Raw genomic sequence first — 24,055 nt, 5'->3', positions numbered from 1 at the left:
TCTTTCCTCTGGAACATTTTGGGAATTTGCGTTTTATTAACTACTAGAGTATACATAATGTAAAAACTTAATAAACTTGAATTAAAAATATCGTACATTCTTGCGCGGTATTTAATGTTCTTATTTAACACACTTGACTATACTATCATATGTGGTTATATACGCATATGTAACGTATATATATAATAACTATATAACCATAGTTCCATCTATATTCTGTTCGTGTTCTGTTCTCTCATAGTACTGTCGTTAATGTGCATTGTGAGTTTGTGAGATGCTAGCCAGCTACGTTTAAAGAAAGCATAGGTTGGTGTGGGTGTGCAACTGCTGGAAGGCAGCCGCACAAGTGAAAGGGTGATGGCAAGGAGGAGTGGTGATTTTCAGTGATCTTTAACAAATGGCTCTGTCCGAAGTGCACAATTTGGCTGCAATTATCAGCAACAATGGTTTTACTGTTAGCAAGGTAAGCAACTGCGGCTCCGACTTCATTTCTGAAAAAGTGACGTTCATTTTCCTTTACTGCAAAGTATAAAGTAATAATTCCAACATAACGTCCAAAAAGGCGTAATTTTGTTGTTTAAAAAATCTCATTTAGATCAATGAGAGAAGAAAACGTTTAATATGTGATATGAAGACTATAATTTTGATTATAATCATTTAATAATTTAATTGTGATAAAAACGATTCGATTTTAGTTCGTTGTCGATTTATACGATACGTAATTATGCTTATAATAGATTTTAATTTAAAATTGTTGCTTCTGAGATGAAGTCATAAATGAAGGAGTAAATTTATTCTGATGAATTTAAAGTTAGTGTTATAATAATGGTTTTCATGTATAGAATCATGTTAATGTATTTTAATAATTATCTTTTAACACACTAGTCTATATTATAATACTTAATAATTATGAGATTGTAGGAACAAAGATTCATGTAACTACTAATAGTCTCATATTATTAAAATATAATAAAGGGTTTAAACTGTCTTGAGTCAAATGCAACTACTTTTTTTTTTATAGAATAATGTGGTTGACCGCAATATCAACATGTTGGAACCACGAAACAGTTATCCAGCTGACAGATGTAATACAGAATATAATTATTGGAACTACGACTTAATGGAATGTAATACACAAAAAAATGTAAGGAACTTAAAAATAGTAACTGATTTTTATATGTAAAATTACTTTTTTATATTTGATAGAGTTATATGAAAAGGTCGTTTTAAATTAAAAGAAATAAACATGTAACTTACATCACATTTGAAATATTGTAAAATATTCTGTATATGTATATATTTTAGTGGGCTATATATTACTTCGTTTTAAATATTTCCATTACATTACTTTATAATGCATTATATGTCTTTTTCATAAAATGATATATTTATATGTTTAAATACAAGTATTTGAAAATAATATATTGCTTTTGTATAATATTAAGAACTTGTTCAGTTTTAAAATTAAATATTTTTACTTATCACATATTTTACTTAGAATAACCTATATGTATACAGAAAGGAAATTTCATTTTATTCTATTTAAATTAAATATAAAAGTTGAACTTACATATTTATTCTTACCTATATATTTTATGTCTATGAAAATAAAAGATTTAAATTCAGTAACAAAATATTTTATATAATTTATATATTTTAGTATTATCTGTGATTAAATATAAATGTTAAATACATTACTTGAAGATTCTTTGAAAACAATGAAAAAGATTGTATTATAATACTAATTTAATCTTTTTTAATTATTTACTTATATAGATGAATGTAGAAGATGAAGATAGTCAGGATTTAAACAATCCTATGGTCAATGATTTAGTGTCAAAAATTCTTGATGATGATTCAATTGTTGGTGACAACGCTCACAATATTAGTTATAATGGCAATATTCAATATTATTCAGATACTCAATCCTGTATTATGGAAAATAGTACAGATCCTAATTTTACTATGGATCGTTTCAACATGCATTCAACATTTAATAAATTGCAGAATAATGTTTCTAATAATGTTAAACCTGAATGTAATTATAACAATCTCTGTGGAGAACTCAAAACATTGAGTCTCAATACATGTGTAGGACAAGTATCAGATCAAGGAAATTTATATAACAATGGGATTGGTGCATATCCTAATACGTATCCTTCTGATTCACAATCGTATGTATTACGTCCAAATAGTGAAAATTGCTGTGTTAGTGGAAATACTATGCCTTTATGCAATGATTTATTAACAACTACAAATGAGACAAACACAAGTAAACAGTCTAACTGGACAGAAAATTTGTCAACACCAGGATGCACATCAGATCTATTTGGAAATTATCAGCGAATACAAAATTGCACAAACCCAGATCTTAATTTGAACATGGCTCTAACATTGGCACTAGATTCACCTGATCCAATTACTCTGAATGAATTGGAATATCATAATAATATTGGACAGAATGGAACTGCTAATACATATAATAATCCAACACCTTCTATGCATGAATTATACAGCATGACTGCCAATAATCAAAGTTATAGACCAAGTTCAGCAATGACTGATTTGAGTATTGATTCTGGCTTTCTTTCAAATTCTCCATTACAACATTTTTCTCCGGCTGATACAAATTTGCATAATTGTTTTGGGAATAATATACAACGGAGTAATGCTAATGATTATAAGGATTTACATGACTCAAGTAGATTAAGCATGGCAAATATCTCCATACCAAATGAGCAACTTCAATTTTTGCAACAACAAGCTCGTAGCTACAAGTTAAATCAAGCTGTGGACCAAGAATTTAAACAACTAATCGACTATTATCCAAGTGTAAGCGACTTCACCACATCATCGATTAATAATTTAGACACAAACGAAAATTGTCTTACTAATAATGATTATAGAATTGATAATAATTTACTGAAAATTATCAGTCCAAAATCAAAGACTATTGAATCTAAGACATATTCACCAATTGGATTTCCAAAAAATCTAAGTTCGCGTAACACCCACCAGTCAATTGCAAAATATGGATATCACAATTATCAACATTACACTGCCAATAACGGCGAGACTTTAAAAATGTTACCACAAAGTTCCACATCTTATCAGGACTTGAAGCAGCCTAATAATACTAATACCTATAAGATGGAAGGATTTGATCTTACCAAAGATATAGCTTTTCCTTCAGTAAGTCATCTGACTAATCAAATCGCAGGGTCTTCAGTGAACAAAGATACTTTTAATTATCTCATGAAACAACGACATCACATGCCAAGAATACAAAATAGTCCTGGTATTCCATCTGCTGATGTCCTCTTTAATTCAGGAATAGTACCAAATCCTGGTACAGTAAGATCTGGAGTATTCCCACCAGTAATGCCAGTTCCTGTACCACTTCCAGTTCCACGTCTATTTTCTGTACTCTATGGTGGAGGCCTGAGCCTTAGAAATGGAAGTGGAGCAGCTAGACGTACAGCACCTTCAAGCATATTGCACTTCAGACTAGAGCAAACTTACGAACAATTTAAACAATTAGAGAAAGAACGAAAGAAATGTGAAGCTGGGTTAGCTGCTCATTTTCCTGGCAAGAGAGTGACAAGTGCAAATAATATACCTATTCCTCGCCTTCAAGGAAATCCATCACGTGTCGATCGTTTAATCATTGATTATTTGAGGGAGCATGCACGCGTCATAACTTTGATTGCAAAGGTAATTATAAACCTTTTTGCTTTCTTGGTAATAAAAATGTATTGAATAATATACAATAATATATTCCTTAAACAGATGGAACGTTTGCGTGGGACCACGATGAATCAACGCGTGCATAAAGCTATGGAGTATTGGTTAGAAGCAATAAAATTTGTCCAAGAATGTCGTAAACGAGAAATCGCAAATGCTACTAAACGCCAGAAAGAGAACCCACCGTGCATTCTTGTATACAACGATAATGGTATGTTCATAGCATATTCAATTGCATATTCAACTATAGATCTAGTTACAGTCCCATGGAATTGTAACCCATTACTTTTTAAATCTTTTTTAAAGCTTGTAAACATTGAATATTTTTGTTACTAAAGTAGCAATAGAGAAAACTTTTATATTTAAACTATTGATTTATGTTTACAGATATATTAACATTGGCAGCCAGTGTCTACGAATTGACGAAGGCATCTCGATATGCAAGAACTGGTATGTATAACGCATTACAAGCTACACTATTATATGATTTGGATATAGAAAAGAAAGTCGTGGAAACTTCTAAAGATCCAGTTCTTGTGATAAAACGTAATGAAAGTCAGATAGCAGGTGACGTTGGCGATTATTCAAACTGTACCTAGCAAGATTTTGAAAGCCGCTTTTCCATTTTGTGCGACAAAACATAGATCCAGTCCAGCAGCTTTTTACTTACGTATTCTGCGTTACGTTAATGAAAAGCTTTTGCTGGCGTTTATCATAATTTTATCGCTGAGACAAAAAAATGCCGCCCACTAATTGCGAAGTTTTCAAAGCATCATACGGAAAAGTACGCGTACTTGCGTCGAAATAGGAAAATCGTATGCGTGTCTACTTTTTACAAGTTAATATTATAGGAACTCCATAGTTTTCTACTGTACATATTTTTATCCTACAGTCTTGAGAGTGTCAGTTCTCGGTATACAATACTTGTGATCCAGTTATCTATCGTACATATGTCGCACTTTCAAGTGATTTTGCTTGTTCTTTGCTAATGTACTAATGAAAAGAAAACTTACGAACGTCGATATTTTTATCTTTGGGTATGTTGTCTTGCGTATTTCACATTGCCAAAGATAATCATTTCAAATTTATTGAGGATCCGATACTCGTAGAAAGGAAAAACGGAGAACAAGATTGCTCAGACGTACTAAAAGAAATATAAAAAAAGAAAAAAAGAAAAAGAGAAAAAAGGAACGTTCGCCAGAATCTCCGACTATTACTCGTTTGCGTATGTGTCATAGGCTAGATAATATAGGCTAAATTTTATCAATATATTTGTTCAGAGTGCTAGGCAGTAATTTCTTAGACTAGTTCAATGTGGCCTTCCTTAAATGTGTGACCCAAGATGTATATCAGGTAGTCAAAATACATCTCGAAAACTTCGAATATTTCGAAAAATTGAAGATGCGATGCGGCAATTTAAATTTCAGATCGGGTGAGCTTTTCTCAATCTGTGAAATATGTGTAGCCTTTGATCTGATTCGGTATATAGATATATATATATAATAGATATATATACAACGCAAATGATGTCCATTATACTACACATAAATCTTTGTTAAAAGAGAGGACTTTTCTAACGCATACTCGCTACACGCATACACAAAAGCGTGCTCTGGCGTAACATTTACGCACAGCACATAGTCACAGTTACGTGTAAAATAAAATACAAAATATTCGTGTATATAATTACACACATATACGTGGGATATTATATATGTACGTATACCTATACGTATACATGTCTATGTGTGTACGTGCACATACCTATGTGCAAGGATACGTACAACTTGTATAAGGTATATAGAAAATTTTTAACGTGCATACGTGAGACACAAAACTATTCCTACATACTTACTACATGTACGTTCTAGGCAAGTTAATTAGCTCTATAACGGCCGACTTGCAAAGTTCAGCATTTCCTCTACTCAATATTGAGTAATCTCTTTCATACTGATGATTTGTCAAGCTCAGGATATTTTAACGTTCCAACGTGCGTATGTACAATTTCGTACGAATTCGTTTTATTATAATTTAAGCCGCGATATAATCGCGCAAGTTCGAGCTCCACGAAAGCATCGAACGTCGTTCCGTTCTACGTTCTTGAGATGCTTGAACGACGATTATTTCCGTATTCCTATGAAATTATAAAACAGGTATTCGCACAACGACGAGCAAGAGTACTCCGTATTAGAAAAAAAAAGGGGGCGAAAAAAGGAAAATGTGAATCTATATAGTGTCCAACACGTAGAGATGACAGTATGATGAGATAACGAAACTTAGGTGCAACATTTTTGCTGTCTGAAGGTCTAACTTTCTTAATATCTAAGCTGTATCAATCGGCCTGTATTGTGATTAGAAATACTCATAAAATCGGTTGTTGGTTATCGAATATCGGTGAAGCTTTAATATAATCATCTCTGTACATATGTCCGTTAACTCCCATTTAAGCTGCATTGTGTACGTAGTGATTCCCAATGATAAAAGGGGGAGAAAAACGGTGTGTTGGATTAATTTCTCCGGTACTTCTATATCAATCTTAGGCAGGAGAGACATTAGTAGCGAAGTATTTAATTTAGTTTCTAGCGATAGTTGTTGTTACGAATACAATTTTCTGGCTGTCTTTGTTGCCGATCACATTAACGAAACAACGTTTCAGATTTTCGACTACATTGTTCCTCTATATTGGCGCGTTTCGCAAAATTCTTGAAGCTTTACAAAAAGATTTTATATCGGTATCGTATTTCTCCTTTGCTCGAGACCACTCGCGTATCGACTGATAATTTTATCAATTATATCCATTTATTTTTACAACTTGAAAGATACAAATTTGAATTTCACCGATGGAAACGTGATTTCTAAAGAATGACTATTATGTAACGTGAAACTGAGTTTCTTGATTGTTTTAGCCACTTGGACGAACGCGTTTTCATACGGGTCGGTATCGAGGAAGCAGAAATAAAGTTTATTGACTTTACACGTAGACACAAAGTTTCAAACGATATAATTACATGGTGAATTATTAAAAGGAAGATATAGGAGGCGTCGCGTCTTCGAACTTACTGTACTGAAATGAAAGCAATCGCTCGGCTGCAAAGACAAGCTTTTAACGGAGAAGGGCCCGGTACTATCCAGTCTTGCGAAAGGTGCAAGATATACATACAGACTGTTAACTCGCTTTTACATAGCGCTTACACATAATCATTGGGGACCATGTCGAGCATCGTCTCCACGTATATCAGCATATCTGTGAACCTCATTTTTCATTAACACGAAGGGACATTTGCATTTCTTCGCAACTTCGTTGTTTGTCTTTCCTTCTTCTTTGTTTCTTTCCTTCTTTCTCTTTTCCTCTTTTCTTCCTCACTTATTCGTTTCATCTAATTTCAGGAGTGGGCAGTACGTGAACTTAAAACCCATTACCTTTACGTTGATGCTCTTTCGTTTACGTTTCACTTTGTCCCCTGCCTTTTCTTCCCTTCTCTGAAAACGATGAAGGCAACGAAGGAGAGACGCGTGTGGTCTGGAAGAGAGTCACACGGCGACGTTCGCTCTCTTCTTTTTTCTTTTCCATTTCAAGAATCAAACGGGACAAACGATGAAACACGTGTCCGGGGACGTGTCGAAAGTATAGTCTTAGCGAAAATTTAATGGGAACGTAAGAAAGAAAAAAGAAAAAAATACGAAAAATATATGTCTTTGTTAGGGTAAGGTAGATTGCCGAATGACTCATTAAAAAAAGGAGTTGGTACAATGAAAAAGGAAAAAGATTACTTTTGCTTGCGTTATGTACATCCAAGAACGTGATAAAGGGAAACGAGTTTTTATAGCTCTGTTTAGGCTGAAGAAGAAAGCAAGCAGTGCTTTACAGAATTTCCTTCCGCATTTGTCAACGTGTTTATATTGTAACTGTGATATATATAATGCCAATTTGTACATAACTTAACGCCGAGGAACTTACTCTCGCGGTAAGAACACGATGAACGCAGTCAAATCTTGTTACTTTCTTCTTCTTTAACGTCGACGTTTCTTTCCTGTTCTCGACATTTTCGCTTCAGCCAGTTGCTTTTACCGCTGTTCTACGCTATAACTTGGAATGTGATATCGATAGATAAATATACACGTCCAATTATAACTGTGAGGTATCGGCTAGAAACATTCTCTTCGAAAAATTTTGAAACCATCGAGATATACGTTGGCGATATTCGCGCTCATATCGCGAATCGTTTTTTAATAAGTGTTTCATTTAACATTTAACCCATGGTACTTAGCCAGAACAATTGCCAATATCGTGCAATCATCCGAATTATCTATGCTAGTACACTCGATCTCTTCAAAGGCTTCTTGTAGCTTTCGTGAATAAAGTGTCGCGATATAATTTTTCTCGCTATTTCTTCTAGTCTAAAAAACGTTATGTGATAACCCATTTTCTTTTTTTTTTTTTTTAAATATTCATGTTCGACTTCGGTTTGCATTTTATCAACGTTTCAATTTATCAATAAGTAAGACAGTAAAATGTCCATTATCTGAACTAAGTACAGGAGACAAAAGCGTTTGGAAAAATAAATATTCACATAATAATCAGTATTTAGCATATCGGTTTGCGTACTATCGTTAAGACGAGGTTGTAATTTATATATTCGGTATAATATGAAAATTTATCGGTATTATTCAATTCTAAATGTTTCAGACAAAATGAAAAAATATGAAACTTATGAATCTTAAACGTCTATTTGGTTCAACGTACATAAATTTTCTATCGAAAATATGAATACCGTGGCACGTAATTGATTTAAAATATTTTGAACGATAACTTCGAATATTCGTAAGAGAATGTTTAGACAAAGGAAATTCTACTGTACACGGTCCATTATCTTTTGCCATTTCTATCGCGATATCTATCCTAATTTCCAATACGCATACGTAATTCATAGGAAGCTGTTAACGTAAAAGGATAATAATACGATATGAATAATGATTATGTTATTTTTCACGTTGATCAGCATACTGCATTGTTCGTCGCGGAAACATTGGAATCTCGTTAATCGTAACACAGAGAAGCGGATGCTTTTTTATCAAAATTCTGTAAAATTATAGGAAATATCTTGCCAGCTGCAACTTCTTCAAACGTTGCGGATGAATTTCACTTGCATAGAAAAAGGAGAATAGAAGAGATCACTTAAGAAAGAGTAGCGCCATTTGCATTCGTCCAGCTTCTTCTATGCGTGTACAACTTCTGTTTTCTTCTTCCTGTTGGAAAAGAACACGAATGAAGCTTTCTCTCGCGTGAAGTTACATATTATATATATATACATATTATATGTGCATGCGCACGTATTCAGTGATTACCTCGTATCGTATTTACCTTACGCAGCATCATTAAGAATAGGAACACTATCTGTACAGATACGTGTTTGACAATCCTATTTAAATTTGCATGTGATATTATAAACTACCTATAATAGCTAAATATATATGTATCCAGCGCGTGTACATGTACTGGTACAGGTTGTTTCACTGATACCGCTAATGATACTTTTCTTTCGAATGAACCTTTTTGTTCCATTGAACTTCCGACCGTAAACGTCCGAGTTGCTTCTAATTAAAATAGTCGGTGAAATTTCGGTTTCGGAGAAAATGATTGAATTTTTATAAATCGAGGTTATTTCCGATTCGGACAATCAGTTTGTGTGTTGAAATTAACACGCGTTATAATTAATAAATAAAAAGAAATCGCATGAAAAAGCAGGTTTTATCGGATTAGTTGCATACTGGTACAAGTATGTCTGATAATATACTGTCTGTTTCTCCTTGCTACCTGATCTCTTGCCAGTCTTCTCTTACATTAGGTCTTCTCGCGCTGCTATATTTTGCAGTTTTGTACATACTTGTACTTTACCTAACGTTGATATTATTTACCGAATAATTCGATGTGTCGTAAAAGCTAAAATTACGTTCTAAGTAATAAAAGGTATGCGTGTGTATGCGTGTATGTGCGTGCGTGTAAAATTAGCGAAACATCCTGTACATTCCGTATATGTACGTTCACATGCTCGTGTATGTGAGTATACAACTAATTTTGCGAACGCTCACGAGGCAACAAGGAGTTACATAGGAAAAGTCTTAATCGTCCATACAGAGATGTATATAAAGCAGACAAAGTAATAACGAAGAGAAGTAGACAAGAAACCGACCAATGTTTAACTCACGAGACTCTCAAGACGTTAAGTGGGTATTCATAAGACTCGACTATTTCTTTGCCGATAGATACATAGGATGTTAATCGCGAAATCGTTCCGCTTATATTGCGATAATATTCGCCCAAAATTCCGAATGATAATTAGGATCAGTACAGGGTCCGGATAATTCATTTTCAATCGTATAAGTAATCGCTATACGAATTAACTTAGCGCGCAACACTAGACAGTGTTTAATTTCGTTTATTACGTATTTCGTACGACTGATATCGAGGTCAGTATCGATTTTTGTGTTCAATTTTTTTCTTTTTTCTTTCTTTTAAACGTACAATTCAATTTTATAAATCGTTAGTGTTTTATAATTTGACGTGATTCGTCTTCGATCGTCTAATTTCGAGATACACTCCGAAAACGCGTGTTCTACGATCCTTCTTATCTTAGTATTCCTCGTTTGATTAGAATTTCGAAATAGAACCGGCAATATTAAATATCGTTGTCACCTTGGATTTTCAATTTTTTAATGTACAATTTTCACTTATCGAATTTACGATTGCATTTCCCTTTTCCTTCAGGCTTATTCCATACGCTTACGTTAATCTCGAATAGTACTCATTTCATTCATTGCTGACGTTTAAACAAAAAGCTGTCGAACAACTAGCCATTTTTCCTTTGAAATTGTTTTCACTGCCAAAATTGCTTTGATTTCTTTGTGATTATTTTTCTATTGTAAGAAAGATACTCGTACAGTCATGTTCACGCATTTTTGCATCTAGAATTCTTTGACATATTTTTGGCTATAATAACTTATTTGTAAAAATCTAAAACGCTGGAAAAAAATTCCGAATTCATGTCTTTCTGTCAGTTTGCAATTATTCTTTCGCAATTGCTCTGATTTTAGTTTGTTGCAAATCTATCTTCGGGAATAGATTTCTATTCCTGAGATCTCGAATAACGTAACTCTCGTAAACCGGAATTATTTCACCTCGGATTGCCTATCGTTTTCTTAAATCTGACACGTGCTACACTGTGACCATGGCACAAAACGTATATCGACGAGATCAATAAGCAGCACACGCCAAAATTGGTGTGTCGCTGTTTTCATATATTTCCCGAGGCAAATAGCAAACTTGTTAATCTGATATTTATGTATTTTACAACACTCGTTTCCTTCATATTCTTTACTTATACCTTACTGTACATATACTTCTACTCTTTATCCTAATACTGTAAAATAACTTTCAAGTGTTCAAGCATCTCGTTAATTTGCGTACTTCGTTAGACACGGAACATTATTGGGTAATTTTATAAGAATTTCTAGCTACGTTTTTTTAATAGGATAAATATATTAAGTTTAATAGATATTATAAACGATATTAAATACTGTCTCGAGCTGATATTTTTATTTTCAAGCGTGTAGATTTTTATTTCAAAGTAGCCAGAGTCAGTTGGTCCAGGTCATTCCAATTGGCGAGTGTCAATTACTTTGCACTTGTTAGTCTTCGTTTCGTTCTCGATTCGTTGTAGCATTCGTCAGTGCACGAATTGCCTGAACGTTAACTCTTATCCACGTTTATTCTATGAATATCACGGTGTTTAGTTCCACGTGAAATTGAATTAAGTTCCCATATAATTCGATTAAAATAGTTCGATATATAGTCAATAAAGGTGTCGCGGTTATCGATCGCTGAGCAATTTACACCATTGATTAATAATACGATAGTAATCGACCAATAGAACAATTTCGCCATGGAAAACATTTAACTGTTTGGCACTAATGGAAACGCGATGCGTTCAAAACTACCCATTCCTACAAAGTGAACATGTATGCCTAAGATATACACACACCTACGTAACGTGGATGAATTATGGGTGTTTGCCCATTTAAAAGGCAATATTTTTCTTGGAACGATCCTCGATCGTATATAGACGGAATGCTATTGATAGTATTTGTACGATAGTTAACGATTTTTATCGCGTACCTTCGAACGCCAGTACAGCTTCAGAGGAACTTTAAAGATGGTGCAAAGAATCGTATTTACGTAATATAATTACCGTGACAACAGTTTCGTTTTTCCATGTAATCTTCGACAATGTATACGCTTTAACGATCGTGTAAAATTTAGCTTGATCGTAATCTGTAATTTTCTGTCTCTATGACGAGTGTGCGTTACGTAGCAGATTCGATTTTCTTTTACTACGATTTTTCCAATCAAATTATTTCCACACGATTGATAAAGTATTAAAATGTACGAGGGAAAACTATCGAGCTTTTGAAAACGTATTAAAAGCTATCTAAAATCTCCAAATTTTATCATCAGCACGTCGAATAGATAATTATTCTTCGTAACCGGGATCGTTGTTAATGATACATTAACGACTCATTGGTACTTCTAGTACTCACGACTCATTAGTATTAGCTTCTGTAATAAAGTCAACATCCTCAAGAATGTCTGCAATATCTTGCATACTTATATTTTCTGTTTTATCCCGTTACTCGTTGGAGCGATCGGTATGATCTTTCGGTTTTCTGGTTCTACTGGCGCTCATGATTTTCATGTAGAAACTGTATTACGAAACACAAATATCTAAAGTAAGAATGATCGTATTAAATTAAGAAAGAGATTTCTAAATCGTATTATACACACTACCGTCACGTCAGCGGAGAGGGGATGGCGATTTCGCAAGTTGAGGATTGTCGTTATAGGTAACGAAGCTTCAGTTAGATCCGAGTTACTTAATTTCGGAATATTTCGTTTTAATTTGCATTCTATGTCTCGCGCGATAAATACGATCGTCGGTCGTGTTCGTCGTCTTTCTATCTCGTAAATTAAAATAATACCTTGAAAATTAAGCAAAGTAAATCGATGGAAACTCTTGTGGACCTCACAAATCCCAATGATTCCAATCAAGAGTTAAATTAAAAATCTGTAAAATATGGAAACAAAGGAAGGGATAACGACAAGTATATAATAACAAGTTCAATATGCAATAAGTGTACGTTCAAAGGAAAAGATACTAATATAGAGAGAAAAAAAAAAGAAATTGTACGTAGGTAACATAGTATTGGAGGATGTATTGTTCGTGTTAGAATGACTAGCTCTGTCGAAGCCTCTGTATTTAATATCGGTGTGACTTTACCTTTCTTTGGCACCCGATAAAGAAAGAGGCGGTTCTGCTACAGCTTAGAAAGTTTCTAATATTAGGTGTGACAAACTAGCGATAGGTATTTTATTTGTTTCCGCCTAGAAGCTTCCTAAGAGCTTGACTCGACAAGTTCGAGGTGCTGGAACTTTCAAATATTCTTGAAAGCCGCGAATTTAGTGGATTCGAAAATTAACTTCGCTCTCGACGACATCGTTTGAGAGACTTTGAGAGGACGACGCGTCCCTTTCCTTGCAACTTTTTTTGTAGTTTTTATTATTACACGTAGATAAACATAGAGGCCTATCGCGTGTGCAACTTGTTTCGAAATTATTGGTATAGATTGCCAATATAAGGCAATATACCTTTCGAGAAAGGTTGCTATGGAGAGCGAGTAAAAAGTATTTATTTCTTATTTATAGGTATGTCGTTAACGCGTATCTATTTCTCTCTCTATCTTCCTTTACCATCTTTCGTCATTTATAAAAACGTGGTCGAAATTGAATACTTAATATACTGTTTTTTAAATTATATAATCGAACAAATATTTTATTGAGATAAATAAATCTTTGGAAATAATGACGATTGTATTGTGCATTATATAACAATACATCGATAATTACATTATGCGATAATGTAATTCAAGGTAAATAAACCGGTGGGAAGATTAAGTTGATCTATGAACCTATTGACGTTGAAAAATCTTTTTACGTAAACCTTTTTACACAGTCGGTCAATCTGTACTTATAATTCGAAGCCTCGGTGCAAACTTCTAGTGTATTTGTGCTTTTGCTACTATCTTCCTATCCGTCAGTCGGTAACTTAGTAATAATTTAGTAATAATAACGTTAAGTCATTGTTTGGCGGCTAGCGACTCAGAAACGTTTTTATCGAATGTTTGTACGATTTGTACGATTGATTCCATTCGAAACTTACACTCGATCGTATCGAACTCTCGAGATCTGAAACTACATGTCTCACGCGTTCATCCACTCGAATAAACAACTTCTCTAGTGCAGTAATTGAAGCACATGTATATGTATAAAAAAAACATTATCTTATCTCGGAGATCGATAAAATATTCAGTTGGGAAATCGACTAATCCACGGTGTTAGCAATTTCGTACTTTTCGAATCAACGATTATAAATCGTTCTATCAGAAGATATCGATGAGCTCTCATAACCTCGTGTACAACAATCGAATAGAATTACTCGATCGATGAAATATCGAACGTCGTGTTATCGATGTGAAAAATAGATAGACTCGAGAAGCAAACGCCGAGAACTTACGTATGAGTATTTCTGATACTATGAGAAGTCAAGGACCGTAGGGAACACATATAATCACAAAGATACAGAGAGAATCTGTAATTCCTGATTAGGAAAGAAGGTAGTAAAGTTTAGTTACTTCGATGTTAGCGATAGTTCGCAAAGATTCGAAAGAGATAATAGTCGAGTAGAGTTGTGAACGAGAAGACGAAGTCGATAATTAGTAACGATTAGTAAACGATTAATAGATAAATAACATATTACACGTACATATGCATATACATATATGTGGACATTTACGTGAGTAATTCGTAGTAAAACGTCGGAAACGGACGATTAGATAAATTAGATGATATTTGTACGCGTGTACAAGGAAAGGAAAATTTGTGAAATTCGAAATAGCCGGTGAACACGGCGTTTAGGGAAATTTCGCTGTTAGGAGACGGACAAATCTTAGATATCGTTTAATATTCGATGTCAAACCTCTGGCGAGATTCGCTACTTTGCCGCTGATACTCGAGTCACTGTTTGCTCGTTGATGCATCTATTATCGAGAACTCTTTGGAGATTATCGACGCTGACGAGCAACGATGAGTTAGTTCAAATTCTTAGTATAATTCTCCGCTAATCCTAGACGCGTATACTATAATTTTTTATTCGTGCAATACGCGTCGATGGAAGTGGTGCGTTTAATTGTAAATAATCGGAGCGATCTTTTTTCGACGTTTCTCTCGTTCGAGAGAACGTTAAAAAAATGAAATTACGCGACAATTATACGCGTATCGTCAACGATCCTTCCTCGTTTCTTTTTCGTTTGTCTCTTTGATTTTATCGCCTGTGGTATTCTTTTTTTTTTTTGTTTTTTTGTTTTCTCTTTTACTTTTTACTTTTTTTATATATATATATATATCGACTTAGCTTAAGAATTTCATATTTACGATAATTCTTAGAATAATTCCTTGATAGGATATCGTGTTATTGTCGATCAAAGAAACACGTTAAAACTGAAATATTTTCCTTGGTTTTCGTTGCTTAACAACAATGAACAAAACGGAAATACACGTTTCGCATCTTACCGATGTTTCAAACGCATTTTGCCAAAGTTTTATTCCTGCTTTCCTTCGTTAATCGATTTAGCTAATTTACTGTATTTAATCGGTATAGGTAATTATATTAGAAAAGTTATATTTATTTTCCTTTCGATTATACCAGTGATGATTGTTTGAACGTTGTTTGCGCACCGTAACACGTCACATATCGATGATTGATGACGAGTGTCAGCGTTGTCTTGCCAGTAGGTTGATGATTAACGTAATTCTACTTGTTTCGCGTTGAACGAAAAAAAAAAAAAGAAAAAAAGAAAAAAAGAAAAACAGAAGAAAAAGGAAGGAAACAAGTAAAACGCAATCGTTGAGAATCATTCGTGTCGTTAAAAGGAGATATCACAACTATTGATAGATTTAATGCAAATGGATAATTATATATCTTCTTGTCTATGGGGTCGGGGCTAAACGATAAATGGAAGACGATTCAGAAAATTCGTTTCTTTCTTCCGTTGAACGTATTGCAAAGGAACATTGTCCGCGTAGTAACACTAGAAAGTTTTCTAGCTTAATAATGCTTTCGCGTAAGCGACGATAATATTCTATTCCAACGCGTTCGACGTTATTAGCCGAAGAAACGAATTTTTCAATTTCACGTTTTCTCTTCGCTTTCGAGCTACTATCGCGAGATACTAGCTTTATATGATGTATATGTATATATGATGGACAAACAGAGAAAAAGAAAAAAAATGGACACAATCGTATGCAAAATTGCATAAGTGGTAAGAGCAGTGAAGGATTGTCGCTTTCGCCGCTAATATCTAAACTATGGATCGCTGCTACGGATCCTCAATCAAATTCAGCGATCGAATGTCGCAATCATCGGTACGCTTCAGTGTCCAGGAAAATGAAAAACGAGGGGGGAGGGGGGGGGATGAAAAAAAACGAAAAAAAAAAAGAGAAGACAGAGGAGGAAACGTATAAAATAAAAGCAGCGTTGTATCGCCGATGTTTAGAATGTTCAGCGAGTAATTTAGATCGCAGGTTGAAAGTTCTCAGGGAAATGCAACCAGAAGAGAGGCACGTAAGCATAAGAAATGCTCGGCCTGATCGATATTCTTTCCTGGTGCTGACGAAGGATCTCGATAATTGGAGAAAATCTCGATGAAAATGTGACGAGGCGGCTGTTACTGAAATTTCAATGGAAACGAAAACAATTCCACGTAACTGAGTCATCGATATAAAAATCAATTCTCGGAACGTTCTTCGTATCCTGAGTTTTTCCACCTTGGTCATTTTTGGTGACGCCAGAATGAGACGTTCCACGAGGAACGAACGTTGATACCAACGGGAGAACCGATATTCTTGGTCCTAACGCTCTCTACTATATCATTGCCTCGTTATTTCTCACTGCTACTCTTTTCTACTTTTTTATATTTTACATGGTTTACACGATAGAACAGATTTTGTACGTTGTAATATTTCTTAACGGTTACACAAGAGCGATCGAGACTACGTAAACCGAAGATAGTTACGAGAGACATGGAACATTCTGTTTCGACGACACGATTTCTCATAACGAATTGTCGAGATCCTTCGGGATCCAGCTTTTCGCCGCCTCATCGAACGAGAAAAGGAAGTGCGATCTCCTGGCCATCATATTATACGCGTAGGTTCGTTCGTTCGTACGAAGACAATCGTTTTACTTCGAAAAGTAAAAAGAAAAAAAGAAAAAAAGACAAAAAAGAAAACAAAAAAAAAAAGGTATTCCAAACTTCAGGGTAACGGGTCAACGATGGTCGAGTATTATCGAGAAATTAAACAAATAATGAAAGAGAGATAATAATTAAACAAATAATAAAGATGAAGTCTAAATAAACATCGACATCGCGAAGAGAATACTGCTTGGTTTGCGGACCATTAAATACCAAATACTATACAACGATCGCGTTACAATAGTTATTTAACATAGATTTGCAACGCTAGGGAGGATAGCGACGGTTGAAGACGATTTCTCCTTCATCGGAATAAAGTCTACTTCGACGAGGAAGCGTGATCGAAATCCAAACGCCGGATTTCTTTACCGTTTTTGCGGTTGTCGGTTAGTAAATTTGATTGAGGACGTCATTTGTAAGGAATCACCTATAGATTCGTGTGCGTTTCTCTAGTGGTAACTCGAAGATCGATTAGCTTTTTCTTACTAGCACATTTTTTCCTAATAACGATCAAGGTAGAAACGAGAGAGAAAGAGAGAAACAGAGAGAGAGAGAGAGAGAGAATGCGAGTTCGGTCTTAGAAAACTCGTCGCGCAAATCGATCCTGGATACTGTTACAGACGTACGGTCTGGAGGGGGGTTTTATTTTTTTTTCTTTTTAAGAAAAAGAACTTGACCTTTTACACGGCTGCAAAAGTTCCTCGATCGCGAAAGAAGACCTCAATTCGGTTTTTCGTTTCTTCTATTTTCCTCCGTTCGAACCTAAGCGAAAGAAAGAATTTCACTTTTCATCGCCGCTTATAAGATTCTTGTACTTCTGACTGTTTCTAAAGGATCGCAAATCCGGTATCGACGCTCTTGAAGAAGAATTTTGAGTGTCTTATTTTTAGACGTACATCTCAGAAAGGTTGGGCAAAAATTTCGGCGTAAATGCGTAAGTCAGAGCGCGAAAGGAAGTATTTATGTAAATATATGTGCATGAAGGAATTCCAAAGTACTTTGGAGGTGTTCCGCGTAAGTTCCGATACACGCGTACACTCTATTTTACTATCAGTTACCATAAGATTTTCAGAGTCGCTTAAAGATGTTTAAAGGACGGAAATTAGCACAAATATTTTTACTAATCTCTTATCTTCGTTGTATTTACTATTAACGTTATTACTATTTTATTTATTTTTCGCTACAGTCTCGCTATTTCGATGTTTGCGATATTTGATCTTAAATTATACGCTACGTTAAATTATATTTATAAAGATACGTATTTCTATGAACGTATTTTCTTATTTTAACATGTACAACATGTAAAAGTGGTTTACAATTTTTGTCCAACTTTTTTGAAACGCCTCGCAGAGAGGAATAATTATTTTTCGCGTAACGATCTCAGTGATTTTTATTAGCTACGAAAAATTTCACTCGATCACTACACTAGTCTATCATCGCTTACGTAGCTTCCATAGGCCGAAATACAGAGCTCGATTTTATCGTGTTTCGAACATATCGGAAAATCCTCGGAATTCGCGTGCTATCAAGGTTGCACTTTGCTCGTGAAGCATCGCATAATCTCTTGTCACTTGCCACGAAGAAAAGAAATACGCAGCAGGTGCAGAACGTTTCGGGTCTAATTATTTGCTCACGCGCGTACGTACACGCGGCAGACGTTTACTATTCGCCTGCGATTCCATTACGACGGATGCTCGTCGAATTTTGAACGTCTCGCGTGGTACACGTGGATACGTATCACAGACAAAAACAAAGTGCAGATTTTGTCATGACGTTCGATCATAGAACGCGAATCTGTGCTTCGATGTACGAGCCCCGAGCGATTAGGATTATGTCGAGCCGTTTACACTTAAATAGCGAATTCTGCTATCTCGCGCGGTGCTTAAAATTTGACTGAACATTAACATTGCGTCCATGTGTATCAAATTTTAAGCAAACAAAGTATCACAACGTATGTAGATAATATCGCGGAAGAAATTAAACGAAAAAAAAAAAAAAAGAAGTAAGAGAGAGAAAGATATGTAATGGAAAAATATATAAGCGTGGTCGAACGAGGAGATGAAAAATAAAAAAAAAGAAAGAACAGTGCTCAAATCTTAAATGGCTATGCGTCTCGGCGTGCATCAATTTTTAACAAGTCATGCGTGCAGAACATTATACATTCACACATATACACACACGTACGTACATACATACGCTAAAGACTGTAGAGATTCTTGAAAAAAAACGACGGTAACTCCCACCTTCTGTAAACTGCACAAAATAATTTTTTTACGGATGCATTAATATTCGTGTAAATGTGTTGTTATTTACGACAGTGCCAGCGAATCGCAAAACACGAGAAAGAGGAGGAAAAAGAAAAGATACGTTCATTCACTCTCGTCGTCGTTTTTTCGCAAGCGATCGTGTACGTTTGCCTATACCCGATGAATCTTTATATTCGTTACGCTTAACTCGTATCAACGTTATGTTACTCTACGACTGTTTTTTAAAAGAGAAAAGGTTCGTGTCAGGAGACTAATTGCGATAAAGTACACTATATACTGCCGGAAAAAAAAGAGAGAGAATCATTAACCGAGGTATATCATCAATAATTTTAGCCCAAGCGATGACGCTCGATTCGCAGATGTTGTATGGGACGAATTAGAACAATGGTACAATAAAAGTGGTTTTTACTAGAATTCCATTACAAATTTCTTATTTGTGTTCCCGAAATCTCTCGGATAATCGATTAAATCTCAACTGAAGCGTTTTTGATTGATATTATTTACCGATATTGCTTGCAGATTCGGATATTTTCATATTACTCGAGAAAGCATTTTTTAACGACCTTTTCAAATGTCACTTACTAGCATACGGTTCTTCTTCTTTCTTTTTTTTATTGCGTACATATAAACAATTTAAGACCTTTAAAGCGACAAACAGAAAAAGAAACTTATAAATATTAGAAAGAGAAGGAAAAGAAGAAACAATTTGACCAATTTTTAATATCAACGCGTACGCTTTTGCTTCAGCATCGATTAGTTTCGTAATTTTCCGTTTGCGTTTGAGCTTATTTCTCTCGTATTATTTGTTTACGTGTGACAAAACGAAAACAAAAGGTTTGCTCGAATCGAAGACGAGGCAACGGCAATAATAATGATTGGCGCACGTGTCGTGTCTGATCGACTCTCTAGCTTGTTCGTTTGTTCAACTTCTTCGATGCTTTTGGGCTGTGATTTTACAACGCTAATAACCCAAAAAGGTCGCATTATTTATTCTCAAGTGAAACTGAATCGACAATCCAACTAAACCAGAGAGAACTCTTAAGGACTTTAAAACGACGTTTTCTTATTAGCCCTTTCTTCGACGTTTAGACAAGAGAATTCTTCGGCATCCTTTAACATAAGCGCCAGTGAATAGATGTTTACCGCGATAACGTGGATCGTACAGTGTTCCGGGTAAACGTAATAGTATATGGATGATCGTGAAAAAATTTGTCGGAATGTGAGAAAAAAGGGACGTTGGAAAATATAAAGGAAAAGAACGAGGGCCAGAGCAGAGAAGCAAATAGCGTAACAGATGCGCGAGCTTGGATATGAGAGAGAAGGAAAGAAAATTAAATCTGTCGTTCTTAGTGTTTTTTATATATATATTATATATGTTTACGTTTCAATGTACACTACGAATCGTATTAATGATACGTATATGATAATATAACAATAATATATATTATATACATATATATATTATATATATATATATGAATGATATATCGTTAAATGGGCTGTGGTAGAAACCTTTATATACTTTATACACCAGACGAGTCGGATCCTCTTGTTTCGTTTGTCTTTCGAGAGAAATGAACAATTACTGGCTATAACGGAAGGAAATACAAAGGAAAAAAACAAGAACGAAACGAACAAAATGATCGAAAAGTATAGATAGAGGCAAGACGTATATGTGCACACGAGAAAGAGAAAGAAAAAGAGAGATACGGCATCATTTTACAAAGACGCTTCAGTCGTTTGAGTGCGTAGCCACTTGTCCTATATTCTGTCACACAACGATTACCTTGCACAAAATGTACCTAATTATACTTAAATAGTAGGATCCGTCTTAATGATTGTCAATAATATTGTACCTACCGTACCCGTGGACACGGGCAAATTATGATATTAGACTTTAAGGCTGTAAGGCGTAACTACGATTAGATAGAAAACCCAGTCGCTAAACAAACTGTATAACTGTGATGCACCTGCTTCGAAGGAAACTCCTCGAATTCTGTAACGAGTATAAATGCAGAATGCTAGTTTTCGTACTTAGTAAAAAATATTGTTGCGATGCCCATTGTTTTAGGTCTTTCCTTTCCCCTCTCCTTCGAAACTGTATTTCTTTTCTTTCGTACTAGTTTAATTTCAAGAGACAGACGTTGTTTCTAATGGAAACTGTTTGACCAGTGACTACTTATAGCATTGCAAATATGTAACACATAACCTCTCTGTGTAATATTGACATTTAGAAGCTTTTTTTGCGATGTTGTTACCTGAAAGAATACTTAGATAATAATATACATTAATTCTAGAGAATATTAGCGTTAATTGTACGCGCGATGTTTTCCATGACGTTGAGAAGAAAACTTCCGACGAGTTTTCGTATAATATCGTTTTAAGGAATCGGGCATTAATCGTTTTGTTGTATCGATAGATTCGTTGTTCTTCTGTTTTGATTAGTCTAAAAAAACATACTTGTTCTTTTCTTTTTCATCGTTTTGCTGTTTTCGATTCTTAAAAAAGAAAAAAAAAACACGAAAGTAAGCATGCACAATCGCAAATCCCTTCTAAATTACTTCTCGTCGTAAAGTAAACGTATATATCATCTTCGAAGCAGCGTGCACGAATAATCGTTCATATGAATGTCATAGCCTTAGTTTCGCTAGTTGAGAAGAAGAAAGAATGTTTTAGATCCTTGCTCAATAAATAAAATATTAATTTCGATGTCACAAATTATATACCGATATTAATTTTAAGTTAGATTCCCAAAGCAAAACAACGTCGACCATTTTTGCGAAACGAATCGAATTGAATATACGTACAGTTTAACATGTAAGTACACGTGCATAGTAATATGCCTAATATGAGCAACGGATTTTCGTATTCTCGTTATCGATAATTAGATGAATGAAGTAGTTGTCCGGTCGACATCTATCAACGAATCGTTTCTTTCCGATTTTTAATTTGCGTAATTCATTCGCGTCAGCATTTTCGAGTAAACGTCGCGAAGTTTGTCTTGCGTGCGTGTCTAAAATTGCATTCTTAAACTCGCGCCGATTTCCGTCGATTTCCGCTCACTCTTTCAAGAAATGACAAAAAGGATTCGCCGGAGGGTTCCAAACGAAACATTTGTCTCGCAAAGTTGGACACACACAGGACCATGTTTTCGTAAAAGTAGAGATAAGACCTGAGCTTAATGTATTCTCTCGTGAAACCATGTATAAAACTCCTGTTTGTACCTTACTAGTTTACTATGACGCTATTATAGATTACGTATAGAGGAATTGAAAGTGAAAGAAAAAAGCGGTCGAATAAATAAGATGAAAACAAGAGAGCGCGCGAGAGAGAAAGAGCGAACGAGCGAGCGAAAGAACGAGAGACAAAACAGATAAAGAGATAGGAATGTTTAGTGTCCATTTGAAGATCACGTTAAGTCCTTTATTTTTCGCTACGAAGCGACGAAAAATTAGTGTTAGTATAATTAGTAACAAAAAATGCATATAATTATCGTGCTTTCGCTTCGAGAATGTTTCATAATTCTGATTAGATTGTTTTGTGGCGCATCAAATATAACGCCGTTTGGTGAAAGACTATATCAGCAAGGCTGGTGATTAGACTCCGATTAGTTTCCTTCTTTATGTTAAACATGTTAACGGTTTAGCAAATGTGTTTTACTGAAAGTGTCCTTCCTATGTAAATTTACTTGTTTGTCCTCATAAATTATAAATAAATAATATCTTTCGTGTTCACGTATCTGCAGTCCTTTAAATTTAATTCTTCTCCGAAATAAGTGATGCTGATGGAAAGGTACGTAATAAATACTACTAATAAATACTACTTCTTCGAAATATGCATATAAATTTAATTAATCTGCATAAAAATAATTATAACATAATTACATTTTCTTGATTGAATTATTTTTCTCTTATCTAAAAAATGATACAATGAAAAGAAAACTCGATTCATTTAAGAATTAAAACAAATAATCTTTTATATCAATGGTAATTGAATCAAATAAATTAACGATATAATGAAAGAAGATAAAATTATAGAAAGGTATAAGAAAAATTAGATTTTCAAATATAAATACACAATTTAGTAGTCCGTGCTCTTTTTATCATTATTTATTACATTTCAAATTGTAGTAAAAACATTATAAATAATTTAAATAAGCAATATAAATAAATAAACAAAATTTGTAAGGTATAATATAATAATAAAAAATTTGAGTTTGATTTGAAGCTTTTTCCTCCTTCATGCTCTTTACTCGTTAATACACTTTGTACATTTTAACAACATACAATGTAAATACAATAGGAAACATAATTTTTGTAATAATAAAACAAATTATACTTCTTAAATTTCTAATTATTGCATCAAAGTCGTATAATTTGCTATTAGTATTACTGTAATTATTGCCGTTTAACAATTCCGTTATGAAAAACTATAGAATACTTGAAGACGAGATAATTTAACAACAGTGTAATAAAGAAATATAATATATAAAAATATATACAGGGTGTCCCAACGACTGTGATTCTACGTAAAAAATGAAGTTGAAAATATAGAATAAAATTTTTTCATATGGCTCTACGCTTTCCAGAAAATTGGATTCGAAAATTTTGTAAGTAAACTTGACTAATTCCGGACTGAGCAAAAGCAAATAATCAACCGGAAATTATTCTATATTTGAAAAT

The 24,055-nt window shown here is 34.3% G+C and overlaps 1 protein-coding gene across 1 annotated transcript; it reads left to right on the top strand.

Annotated features, from left to right (window-relative positions):
- Window positions 1-14: 14 nt before the first annotated feature.
- Window positions 15-23,111, top strand: LOC117239418 (meiosis-specific coiled-coil domain-containing protein MEIOC-like). Its single transcript, XM_033504938.1, has 5 exons — window positions 15-463; window positions 1,022-1,144; window positions 1,777-3,714; window positions 3,790-3,955; window positions 4,132-23,111. Exons 1-5 carry the CDS (start codon window positions 398-400, stop codon window positions 4,341-4,343), a joined length of 2,505 nt encoding a protein of 834 aa, XP_033360829.1. The 5' UTR covers window positions 15-397; the 3' UTR covers window positions 4,344-23,111.
- The last annotated feature ends 944 nt before the right edge of the window (window positions 23,112-24,055 follow it).

The sequence above is a fragment of the Bombus vosnesenskii genome, unplaced genomic scaffold (assembly GCF_011952255.1).
Source record: "Bombus vosnesenskii isolate JDL3184/JDL3185 unplaced genomic scaffold, Bvos_JDL3184-5_v1.1 scf7180000013264, whole genome shotgun sequence".
Taxonomy (NCBI): Eukaryota; Metazoa; Arthropoda; class Insecta; order Hymenoptera; family Apidae; genus Bombus; species Bombus vosnesenskii.
The sequence above is the reverse complement of the archived record's forward strand: the minus strand, read 5'-3'. Positions and strand labels throughout refer to the sequence as shown.